The 13,610-nt window shown below is 29.6% G+C and overlaps 1 protein-coding gene and 1 pseudogene across 1 annotated transcript; both read left to right on the forward strand.

Moving 5' to 3' along the window:
- Nucleotides 1–3,512: 3,512 nt before the first annotated feature.
- LOC113376306 (cytochrome P450 6k1-like) lies at nt 3,513–5,663 on the forward strand (the record flags this gene model as incomplete). The annotated part of the gene is made up of 5 exons (XM_026616210.1): nt 3,513–4,290; nt 4,359–4,574; nt 4,634–4,788; nt 4,857–4,968; nt 5,500–5,663. Coding segments are annotated over 5 exons (1,425 nt in total), but the record flags the coding sequence as incomplete, so codon positions are not given.
- A 3,527-nt stretch (nt 5,664–9,190) lies between these two features.
- Nucleotides 9,191–13,182, forward strand: LOC113377412 (annotated as a pseudogene).
- Nucleotides 13,183–13,610: the final 428 nt, after the last annotated feature.

Consider the following 13,610-nt stretch of genomic DNA (forward strand, 5'->3'; position numbering starts at 1 on the left):
TCCAAGTGAAAATCGTTGTCACTGCTGCTTGACAACAAGCTGCTCGAAGTGGGTATCGAACCCGGGACCTCCGAAACAAGTCCCGTCGCTCTTAACCGCTTACCTACGGGCAAGCCCAAATCATCAAATAGTGTGATTTTTCGATAAACAAGACATCGTGTGTAAAATAATATTTGCAAATAGGTTTGTCTCTAAATAGAACAACGTGTGGTATTTTTGATCAATTGCAACCGCACGTTAGTAAACTGTAACATGCAAATGTAATATTTCAAGTTTTTTATCATGTTTCTAGAATATTATTATGTTATTTCCAGATTCTTTTGGAAGTAAATATTTAATTGTTAATGCATTTTTATGCAATTACTGTAAAATCTTAAAAATATGTGTCACAGATACTTGAGCAACTTGTTGGCTTGTACAGTAGTGTTACCCTGGGCAAATCACTCTCGTACTTCCAAACCACTTTTTTAATTTCAAATGTAAGTTTTCGTAATACATTATTTTCACTAGCGTTTTGATTTTAAGTAAAATTTTAAAAATGTTCATAATTATATCGAGCTTGCTTATTTATATGATAAATAATATTTAACATATTATTTATCATATCAAGTAAAAGCAAGCTTGATATAATTATGAACATTTTTAAAATTTTACTAAATTGCTTGAATATATTGCTTGATTTTGATTATGAAATTTTGAAATATTGTTAGCGTTTGACATTTCTATTTTGAAATCATACATCTTCTGAATTTTTCATTTCTAATTATTAGTTTTCGTGATATCTAATTTTCACGGTGAACATACTCATGATATATACTATTATTATATCGATTTTTGTTCATCTCATGTAAAAATTTAAAGATGTTTATATCAATATCAAATTTCTTCTTTTCATCATGTGAAATAATAATAAATGTTTAAATATTAATTCATTTCTTTCTCATACTTCCTCAGATAAAATTCGGTAAACGATAGCCCTTTGCATACAAAACTTGTTCTAATAATATAACATTTTGTGTAAAAAAAAAAAATTTTTTTTTGCGGAATAAGATGCTCAATAGACAATCATCAATTAAAAATTTGTTTTTTTATTCGTAGTGCAATACTGATAAGACCATTCAAAATTTGGATGAATGATTAATTTGATAGCATTGTTGAATTATGGAGATATTTATGTAATTAGAAAACTTGATAAGATATTTAATTTATCATGTTATTATAATATTTTATTTGAATCATTGCAGATAAGTTGCCGCGAGCACAATTATTCGCAAACTTATTTATAAAATTGATATTATTCAAATATTCAAAATAGAGATTGTGACTGATATCAGTCAAATATTTTTGCGTTAAAATTATATATGAGTAAGCTTGTATTGTACGCACAATTAATTAAATATAGAAAATAAATATTTATATAATTTATAATTTGTTTTTGTTTATAAGGTAGTTAAAAAAACAAAATAAAAACAATATTGAATTAATACACTTCGGAACCAAAAAAATCTACTTGTTATATAGCCCAGAAAAGGCTATTTTCACTTGAGAATATAATTGAAATCTGTAACCTGAAGTGGAAATTTGATATCATACCGCTCGATATCGAGTTGGTCTAAGTTGGGATGGAACCCGAGACTAGTTTGTGCTAGTTTATATGTAAAATACCATCAGCATTTATTCTATATAATGAACAAAATCGACTAATGCATCTATTTCAAATTTTGTCATGTAATTAGATACAAGCACGCATATTCATTAAAAGTAAAATGATTGTCAGAAAAAATTTCATTTTTTTTATGGGTGCTCTGGTGAATTAGTGGTTAGAGCTATGGACTTTGAATCAAGGCGTCCGACAGCCTGATGTCAAACAGTAGTGACATCGGTTTTACATGGAAATATAGATCGGTTTTACATGGAATATGCACGAACATACTCATTATAACCGAAATTGCAATAATAAATTCATAAAATACGATGCCATATACAAAAGCCTAAACGACACAAATCAGCACAACAGCTTTTAGGACTTGTTAAGTTCGCTTTATTGCTGATAAATGAATTGAAAAAAAAAATTAAAAATTAACTTTTCGATGGGCTTTTTAGATGCACAATTTAAGATGCTGTAGATAAATTATAAAGAGTTATGTTTTGTTAATTAAATATGTCATTTTGATGCAAAATAAATTTATCTTTAATAAAGTGATTACGAGCAACATTATCATTTAAAAGTTAACTGAATAACGAACTGAATCAAAATGCAAGTATAAGAGTTTCCACATAAAAAGCTTGAACATTTTTTAATGAGCAAAAAATTAATATCCATTTCTAATTAGCTTTTTCTTACACATAACCTGCTATAGGTTATGTGCAAAATTTTTAACGACGTAGAAAGTGCTGTTTTGTCAAATTGCATATCATTTTAATACAACAAGAATTAATTAATCTAATTAATTTCATCAGGAAATGAATAGGTGTAGTATTGAACATTACGATGATGGCTTAGATAGAATAATTAGTCAAAAATAATACAGTAATCACCTTGTAAATTAAGCAGCAGGTTTTTTGCGTAATTTTTTATGAATAAAAACGGGTTTTTGCGCATGATGTTGCGTATCAGGCCTAAAGTACGTAAGCTAAATTTTAAGGAGACATGCATTTGTAGAAATTGTGTAATATTTCATAATATTTGTCAAGTTCAAAGTCTTATTTCATAATTTTTGTAATTATATAATGATACAACGTGTAAATCTACAAGAATGCTATAATTATAGTACCATTTATATAGTATTCAAAATATCTTTATAATTAGAATATTTAATAAAATTTTTAAAATAAAATTAGTACAAGTTATTGAACATGTATATAGAGCTCTGCAATAGCAATATTTAATAATATAAATATAACCCTTTTCTTGGTGGGCATTTTAAGCAGAAGAGACATTGCTGCACGAGCCAAAAAGACGGCCAAGTATAGTGAATTTTTCAAACATTACCAATAATAACACATTCAAAAATTAAAAACTACACTTCTAAGCAACTAAAAATACAACAAGAAATGAAAAATTAGAATTCTCAATAACTGAACACAAAATGTAAAAAAATGAAGCAAAATTTATCACGTCCAAAGGCAACACTCATAGACGCAGGTCGACAAGCATATTCTTTTTATTCATAAATATCCAAATTTAACTAAATTTTTCGTCCAAATTTTTGCAGCCGCTTCTTAATTATATAATTCCGTATGTATCTATCGCGTGTTATTTAAAACAAATCACTGTCTCTGTTTATCTTTATATAATAGATATTAATTTCAATAAATTCAAGTTCATGATTACTCATTATGCGAATATAAAAGGCAAACACATTTTTGAATGAACTTTAGTTTTAGTCAAAATTTGATGTAAAGTGTTGAGACACAGTTCCTTCAAAATGGATTCGATAAATGTATTACTATTATTAATTACATTCATAGGAACATTTATTTACTATTACTATAATTATTCTACTTATTGGTCGTCAAAAGGAATCGCAAGTTTCAGACCGCTTCCATTTCTTGGAAACTTTAAAGATGTCGCTTTGGCCAAAATAAATTCGGGGCTTTTTATGAAGTCTTTGTATGATAAGACTAAAGCATCAGCTTTAGGAATATACGTGTTCAACAAACCTTCATTGTTGATACGGGATCCTGAATGGATCAAAACCATTTTAGTTAAAGATTTCAACTACTTCCACGATCGTATCGTGGCTTTAGATGGAGATAGTGATACTTTAGGAACAAAAAACCTTTTTAGTATTAAAAATCCAGATTGGAAACAAATGCGTGTCAAACTGACGCCAATTTTCACGTCAGGAAAAATGAAGAACATGTTTCATCTCATGAATGATGAAGGAAAAATTTTAAATGAATATTTACACAAATTAGCTGATTCCAAGGAACCAAGTGACAATGCAAGGGAATTAAGTGCAAGATACACCACCGATGTTATTGCGACTTGCGCTTATGGAATCAAAGCAAACTGTATGAACAATCCTGAAGCTGAATTCAGATCAATTGGAAGAAAAATATTTGAAGTTAGTCTTAGACGAGTGTTAGAATTAGGTTCATTTTTTTTCTTTCCTAGAGTTGTGAATTTACTAGGTTTAAAATTATTCGCGCATGAAGGAACTGAGTTCATCCGTAACACTTTCAATGAAACTATAAGAATTCGTGAAGAGTCTAAAACAAAACGACACGACTTGGTCGATGTACTAATAGACCTAAAAAATGCTCAAACAGCACCAGGAGAAATAAGTAAACATAACTTCTTAGTTTTTTGCAATTAGTTTTATAAATTTTTTTTGAGCATTTTGTTTTTGTAGGATTCGATGGTGACACTTTGGTAGCTCAAGCAGCTGTATTTTTCACTGCTGGTTTTGAAACCTCTTCTAGTACAATGTCTTACAGTTTATATGAATTAGCTCTTAACCCAGATATACAAGAAAAACTTCGTGCTGAAATCAAAGAAATACTTGATGAAGACGACATCACTTACGAATCCATCAATAAAATGTCATATTTAGACATGGTTATATCAGGTAAATATTGCAGTAAATCACAAAACTGATTACATGCTATATAATATTTTGTTATTCAGAAACGTTGAGAAAATATCCACCATTGGCGTTTTTGGACCGAAAAGTAGCTGATAATTCAACTGGATATCGTCTTCCAAAACCTCATGATGATGTTATTTTGGAACCTGGAACGCCAATATATATCCCTATGCTTGCAGTACACATGGACCCAGAGGTAAGTAATAAAATCGATATAAATGAAAATATGTTGGATATGAAAAATTAAATTTTTATATTATGTAGTATTTCCCTGATCCTGAGAAATTTGATCCTGAACGATTTACTGATGAAGCCAAAAGAAATAGAATTCCCTACACGTATTTCCCATTTGGAACTGGTCCACGCAATTGCATAGGTAAGTACAGAAATTCTAGTCGTGAAGACGCAAGCGGCTTGTAATATCGAAGACGACTTTGCTTCATTTATTTTAATTTTATCAGAAAATAACTGCAAACTGGTATACTGACGTGTTTGATACGTAAATGCCCTTTATTGCAGGGAATTACCCTCTGTTAATAACTGACAAACTTGTTGCATTAACAGATTCAAAGTACAAGCTCTGAGCAATTTGTTAATAAAATAGATAGATCAATTGAACTAAATTTCCATGCGTTTAAATGAAGATGCCAAATACCCATATATATCAATGATTCCACCTTTTTGTAAACGTCCAAACTGAAATGTGCATATATACAAATACACAACTTTCACATGATATGGTTCTTCTCAATATCCACGTTTTGCGAAGTTTCAAGTTTGAAGTATATGCGCCTGTAGTAATCTATGTATGTTTGATATGGAACTCCGGTCCCACGTATTTGCATCGATCTGTATTATATTCTTGTATCTCTTGGCTTCACTTTTGTTTTCATTACCATCGTTCCAGGTGAGAGATTCGGTCTTCTGCAGACGAAACTGGGTCTGGTGCACATGCTAAAAGACTTCACCGTCCATCCATGCGCGGACACGCCCAGCAAGATCACATTCACTCCGTTGTCCTTCTTGCTGACTCCGAAAGACATGATCAATTTGAAATTCTTGAGAGCTTAAGACAACACCTGGCAAATTCTGTGGCCGATGGTAACAACACGAGATAAAGTTATTCTACAATGCGACATCTATTTGACGACCTGTGTGTACAAGTGTCGCCTATAGACGACATCAAGTGTGTCGATTTTACTTTAATATTTATCACTCCGAGTTAAATTATTCAGAATTATAAATTGCTATTGTGTTTATTAGTTTTGTATAACAGTATTTCTTAAAGGGTAAATTAAATTTAAATGCACTGATATTGATATTGACTTAAAAATCTTAAAATATTCTGTGTACCGATACTTGGGCGGCTTGGTGGCTCGTACAGCAGTAGCACTCGTGCGAGAAATACTCTAGTAGCAAAAAGCTTATAAATCATAAAACTTGAATTTTTAACTTTTAAATACTAGTTTTCGTTAAATCTATTTTTCACACTGAACATACTCGTGATAAATATTAGTATATCGATTTTTGTTCATCAAGTGAAATTTTAACGATGAAGATATCTATATCAAATTAACTTTTTTGTGTGAATTGATTAATATGTGTAAATATTAGTTAATTTCGCTCATATTTGACTTTAAATCAAATGATACCGAAAATAATTATTTAAATTATGTATTCTAATTCCTAAAACTGAAGTCTAAGAACATTTTCTTCAATACATTAATAAACAATTTTTTCTTTAATATTATTAATAAAATATTTTTTATCCAAATATTCTATATTAAGAGTAAATTTACACACATATTTAGTGAAGATTGCACGAATTTATTACAAAATTAGATTCTGTAAATTGTTATAATATTTGAAACATCTTATTTGTTTCTTAATGACATTTATATGATCAGCAAATTTGTTTTTTTATTCATTGTGCAATATTGATACGCCTTTCATATATTGATTGATGATAGCATTGTTAAATTATGGTGATATTTATGTAATTAGTTTGATTTGATAAGATTGATATTAAATTATCTTGTTATTATAGTGTTTTTATTGTAATTATTGTAGATAAGTTGCTGGAAGCACCATTATTAGTCAATTTTGTTAAATTGATATTAACCAAATAATGAAAATAGAGATTGTGATATAAATATATGACTAAGCTTATATTGTATGCATAATTAATAAAATGTGAATAAATTTATAAATGAATACATTTATTTTTATTAAATTCTCGTATGTTATAGTAATTGCAACAAAAAAATCAAAAATGATTTTTTTTGCATATCTTTAATATTTGATTCTATTTGCTGGTCTAAAAAGAGAGAGATATCTCTTAAGAGACAATCTTTTAAATGCATTTACACCCAGCTTGTCTTAAAAAATGTATATATCTTGATCGACAAAAATAATTATTAGATGTATGCGTATAAAATTATCAGATATGTTGCATAGGGTTTAATAATATGTACAAATTAATTTTTTTAGATTTTGTATCAAGTACTGAGTGCAAAGAGTGCAAAAAAATAGTCATGAAGTTTTTGAGAGAATCGATCATCCAATTAGAATGATTCAATTCATATCAAAATCCTAAAAATTTCACACACCTTTGTTGTAATAAAGTTTTGTAAAATAATCTCTTTGCCTCAAATAATCACTTATAAATTAAATAAAATCTAATGCTGCTTTTTCTTACCTCTCAGGCTGCATGATGTCAGCATTTCTTCGCAAAATTGCAGAGTCAAATTTTTCACACACACACTTTATTATACGCGAAATTATGCAAAATTGATTTAATTGGCACTTTTGTTTTAATAAATAATTTACGCGAATTTTATTACTTACAACACTCACTTCTATTTTAAGAGGTCTTTTTTATTAAGCTGAAACAAATTTGTGGATTAGTATGAAGGGTACGATCACAATTTAAAATAAAATAATGATAATAATTATATAATTAGTTAGTTATATAATCATTTGACAATTTCCTATCTATAACCTAGTTTACGATTAAACCTATCTATATAACGCAATTATCTATTTACACTCGATATTAATACAATTTATTGGTAACTTTGCAAAAACATTTTAAGCAACTATGTTTTAAGTTATTAATTTCTCATTAATTAATTTAGGTAATATAATATTATTATATCCTTTGAGAGGATAATTTATATTCTCTAAAATGTTTTTTTATTTTTGCTTGGTTACTAATAAATTGACTAATGAATTAATAAATAAGTGTAATATGGTTCGTCAACGAAGGGTTTTCACAAAAACTTTTGGAATTGGTGTATGTGTATGAAATGGTTCCTATTAGCAAGTTGTAACTTCCCGAAAAGTTAAAAAAAAATACGAGATTAGAATTTATGTAGAAAATCGGCAATTTTGATTAGAAAATTAACATGATTCAAAAAATATCGATAAACATCGAAAAATAATGAAGATAATTAGAGTTTTATTTTTGTGAATCCTCAACGAGACGTGTGACCGTACCCTTAGGAATTATGCCTAGAAAACAAAATGCACTGACCTTTGCTTATAATCACCGATTCTTCTGGAACATCCCGATTACCAATTTGTTGTCTGAAGAATAAAGAATTTTTTTTTTTTAAATGTTCTATAAGATATTGACTTGTGCTAAAAAAACTGTACATTACCTCAGGATTTCCAGAAGAGAGCTGACTAGGAACCTGGAACCAGGAATCAGAAATCGGGAACAAGACACTATCACTGCACTGTAATACTATAAATGCATTTATAAAACTATACAACACTAACAAAATTATTAAACAAACTCGTATAAAAAGTGCTCAAAAATCGAGAAAAATTATTACTTCGAGTCAAATTATTTAACCACGAGCAAAATCTTGTGTTTTGAAACTTGTGATCAACAAAATTATCACCACTAACGATAAAATACATAGAAATTTGTTTTTTCTAAGGCATCTCTATTTTTATGGTTGGTTCTTGTAAATCCTGATATCTTGACTGGTTAAATAGATAACGTCCAGTCTGGTAACAAAGTCTTCCAACCGACACTTGAAAACTACCAGGAACAACGTGGTCTAATAAATCTTATTTCTGGCAAGTAATTCTATCAAGATCATCTTCTGGGACGAACATCTGCAATACTAATTACAACAATATTTTATATTATTTTGAATAGATTTGATTTTATTTGTAAAACATGAAAAAAAAACATTGTGTAAACTGTTTTTTGAAAAAACAATGCATTAATTGCGTTTTTTTGTATTTTTTTTATTTATTCAAACCGATTTAAGTCATTTTGAGTAAAAGTAATAAATTAAATTGTATTTTAAATAATAATTTTTGTACTATTTAATAATTCTGTAGTCATAAATCTTTTAAATGGAATTAAATTTTTCGCCAAATTTTTGCAGCCGCTTCTGAATTGTATGATTTCGCGTGTGTATCATCTATCGCGTGTTATTTTATACAAATCACTGTCTCTGTTTATCTTTATATAATAGATATTAATTTCAATATCTTAAAGTTCATGATTATACATTATGCGAACTATAAAAGGCCAACACATTACGGAATGAGATTTAGTTTTAGACAATATTTGAAGTGTCGAATACAGTTCCTTCAAAATGGACTTGATAAATATATTTCTATTATTACTTACATTTGTAGGAACATTTATTTATTATTACCATAGTTATTCTACTTATTGGTCGTCGAAAGGAATAGCAAGTTTCAGACCGCTTCCATTTGTTGGAAACTTTAAAGATGTCCTGTTGGCCAAAGTGAATTCAGGAGTTTTCATGAAGTCTTTATATGAAAGGACCAAAGCACCAGCTTTAGGAATGTACGTGTTCAACAAACCTTCGTTGCTGGTACGGGACCCTGAATGGATCAAGACAATTTTAGTTAAAGATTTTAACTTCTTCTACGACCGTATTGTAGCTGTGGCTGGAGATGGTGATACTTTAGGAACAAAAAATTTATTTAGCATTAAAAATCCAGATTGGAAACAAATGCGTGTGAAGCTGACGCCCATTTTCACCTCAGGAAAAATGAAGAGTATGTTTCATCTTATGAATGATGAAGGAAGAAACTTAAATGAATATTTACACAAATTAGCTGATTCTAAACAACCAAGTGACAATGCAAGGGAATTAAGTGCTAGATACACAACCGATGTTATCGCGACCTGCGCTTATGGAATCAAAGCAAATTGCATGAACAATCCAGAAGCTGAATTTAGATCAATTGGAAGAAAATTTTTGAAGTTAGCTTCAGACGAGTGTTTGAAGCAAGTTCATTTTTCTTCTTTCCTAGAATTGTGAGTTTACTAGGTTTAAAATTTTTTGCCCATGAAGGAACTGAATTCATCCGCAACACTTTCAACGAAACTATTAGAATACGTGAAGAGTCCAAAACAAAACGACACGATTTAGTTGATGTACTAATAGACTTAAAAAATGCTAAAACAGCACCAGGAGAAATAAGTAAAAATTGCTGATTTATTTTTCTATTGGTTTTATAAAAATTTATAATCATCTTGTTGTTGTAGAATTTGATGGTGACACTTTGGTAGCCCAAGCAGCTGTATTTTTCACTGCAGGTTTTGAAACCTCATCTAGTACAATGTCTTACACTTTATATGAATTAGCTATTAACCCAGATGTACAAAAAAAACTTCGTGCTGAAATCAAAGAAATAGTTGCGGAAGACGACATCACTTACGAATCCATCAATAAAATGTCATATTTGGACATGGTTATATCAGGTAAATAATGCAGTACATAAAACTGATCACATGTTATATATTACTTTGTTATGCAGAAACTTTGAGAAAATATCCACCATTGGCGTTCTTGGATCGAAAAGTAGTTGATAATTCAAATGGATATCGCCTTCCAAAACCTCATGACGATGTTGTTTTGGAACCTGGAACACCAATATATATTCCGATGCTTGGATTACACATGGATCCAGAAGTAAGTAATGAATTCAATATGAAGAAAAATAAGTCAAATATACAAATTATATATATCATTTAGTATTTCCCTGATCCTGAGAAATTTAATCCTGAACGATTTACTGATGAAGCCAAAAGAAATAGGATTCCCTACACGTATTTCCCATTCGGAACTGGTCCACGCAATTGCATAGGTAAGTACAGAAATTCTAGTCGTAAAGACGCAAGCCAGCTTGTAATATCGAAGACGACTTTGCTTTATTTATTTCAATTTTATCAGAAAATAACTGCAAGCTGGTGTACGAACTTGTTTGATACGTAATTGCCCTTAATTGAAGGGAATTCCCTCGGTTAATAACTAACAACCCTGTTGCATTGATAGATTTATAGTAGGTATAAGTTCTGAGCAATTTGTTGAAAAGATATATATATATATATATATATATATATATATATATATATTGATAAATATATTTATATATATACATATTTTTTGGATGTCAAAATTGTAATGAGCATGTATATATCTTATACTCTATATCGATCTATATTTTGCAATAAAACGTCATCATATTCATTATTCATTATTATTAGGCACCACTTATCTATATAAGTAGTATCTTAATTATGTGGTTTTCGAATATACTTTAATTGAACTTACTGAAAAAAGATTAGATGAAAACATCTTCCATGAGATAACAGAAAAACATGTGGAGAGATTATTTTAGGAATGAAGTGGCATATTTATTTGTTGTATAAAAACAATCATTGGAAAACCCATCCGTACTTTTTACATCAAAGCAAAATTATAATTGTTAGATAATATTTCTATCGAGGTATTTATTTTAAATATCATTATAGCCGATGTGAGAAAATAGAATATGGTATAATACGTGTTCAGAGTGAAAAGCCAATATTTATTAAATTATCTGCTTCTAGCTCAAATATCCTTATCCCCTCAATGTCTATAATTTCTTCAAATTTTATAGCAAATCAACATAATAGCTTATAGATTTTTTTTATTGCTATTCAATTATTGTAAAAAAAATATAGCAAACTTTGTAACTCCCATTCCACGAATTTGTATCGATCTGATTTACATACAAACGGCACATATATTATTTTCATAATAATAATAAATAAAAAATGGTGGTCTGCACAAAGGCAGGTCCATGGTGCAAGAGCCTCATAAATTAATGATTTTCTTTCCCTTATGTGTATATTATTCCTATTACCATTTTATTACCACTTTTCATTCACTTTTATACATTTTCCTTTCCAAACTTCTGCTCCATGTTTCCTGGCCTTGTACTTTGGCGTTCGGTTCCCTATATTTTTTTGTGTTGCTTCAGTCATCAATCATCTGCATTATTCTTCTTCCCAATTCCTTTATTCCTTATATTTTTTCGTTCGAGGACATCGTGTAAAACAAGGCACTTTTTTATATCATATATTATTTATTATTCATAATTTATGTAATTTTATATAATCTAATTTTTTACTTTGTCATAGAAGTATCTAGTTTTAATTGGTAACATATTTTTGATCTGAATTAAATTTTATATTTGAAACTGAAAATTGATTTTTTCATTTTCACTCGTAAGGTGACCATACATCCCGGTTTGGCCGTGACAGTCCCGGATCTCCGGTTATTCCGGATTATTCCGGTTTTTCGAGAATTAATAGGCAAAAATGATGAAAACAAATTTCTAAATTAATTATGAAGGAAATTGAATAAAATTTCATACAAAACTCAAAAGCGAAAAAAAACATTAGATCGAAAAATGTAAGATGTAATTTTGATTTATTTTATAGATGAAAAACTATTTCATAGAATCAAGTAAAATAAATTCCTACTAAAAGTCCGCTATTCTTATAGAAGAAAAGATTTATACAAAAAAATGTTTATTGTATCCTTAAATGGCATTTTTTATTATCACACCCCACCCACCGTCTAGGATTACTGTAACTAATAGCTGCCATCCCGGTTTCAAAAATTTGCTCATCTTACTTTTCACTGATATTATCCGTAACGCAAGTTTGAACCCGGTATCTTTTGGTTACAATTTGTCATAATGTTTATCAATATACTGATGTATATAATAATACAGTGATAGCAGTATATACTGGTATTACTGTATCGGCATGAACATACATGGTATATGGTATAATATAAATTCATTGATGGCTCACTAATCTGATCTGATTTATATTCTCATATCTCTCGGCTTTACTTTTGTTTTCATTACCATCGTTCCAGGTGAGAGATTCGGTCTTCTGCAGACAAAACTGGGTCTGGTGCACATGCTAAAAGACTTTACCGTCCATCCATGCGCGGACACGCCCAGCAAGATCACATTCACTCCGTTGTCCTTCTTGCTGACTCCGAAAGACACAATCAATTTGAAATTCTTGAGAGCTTAAGATGACACCTAGCAAATTCTGTGGCCGATGGTAACAACACGAGATAAAATCATCAATTTTTTTTTTACTATTTCTTTATATTTTTCAACAGCAATCAAAACCTTACGTCTTATGAGCTGTTCGGCTAAAACTTCTGACTTCATATTTTTTTAGATGGTAACCCAATGGTTAATCCATCCATATTTGATGATTTTGGATTAGAATTAATCTAATAGGGCTGACTTTTTATTGGGTGCAGCAATGTCGGGTAAGGGCTATTTTTACTTGGAAATATATTGCTATCTATATTTCCAAGTGAAAATCGTTGTCACTGCTGCTTGACAACAAGCTGCTCGAAGTGGGTATCGAACCCGGGACCTCCGAAACAAGTCCCGTCGCTCTTAACCGCTTACCTACGGGCAAGCCCAAATCATCAAATAGTGTGATTTTTCGATAAACAAGACATCGTGGTAAAATAATATTGCAAATAGGTTTGTCTCTAAATAGAACAACGTGTGGTATTTTTGATCAATTGCAACCGCACGTTAGTAAAACTGTAACATGCAAATGTATATATTTCAAGTTTTTATCATGTTTCTAGAATATTATTATGTTATTTCCAGATTCTTTGGAAGTAAAATATTTAATTGTTAAATGCATTT

This window comes from Ctenocephalides felis, unplaced genomic scaffold (genome assembly GCF_003426905.1).
Source record: "Ctenocephalides felis isolate EL2017-DRISC unplaced genomic scaffold, ASM342690v1 CF-g0.4_SCAFFOLD_01886, whole genome shotgun sequence".
Classification (NCBI taxonomy): domain Eukaryota; kingdom Metazoa; phylum Arthropoda; class Insecta; order Siphonaptera; family Pulicidae; genus Ctenocephalides; species Ctenocephalides felis.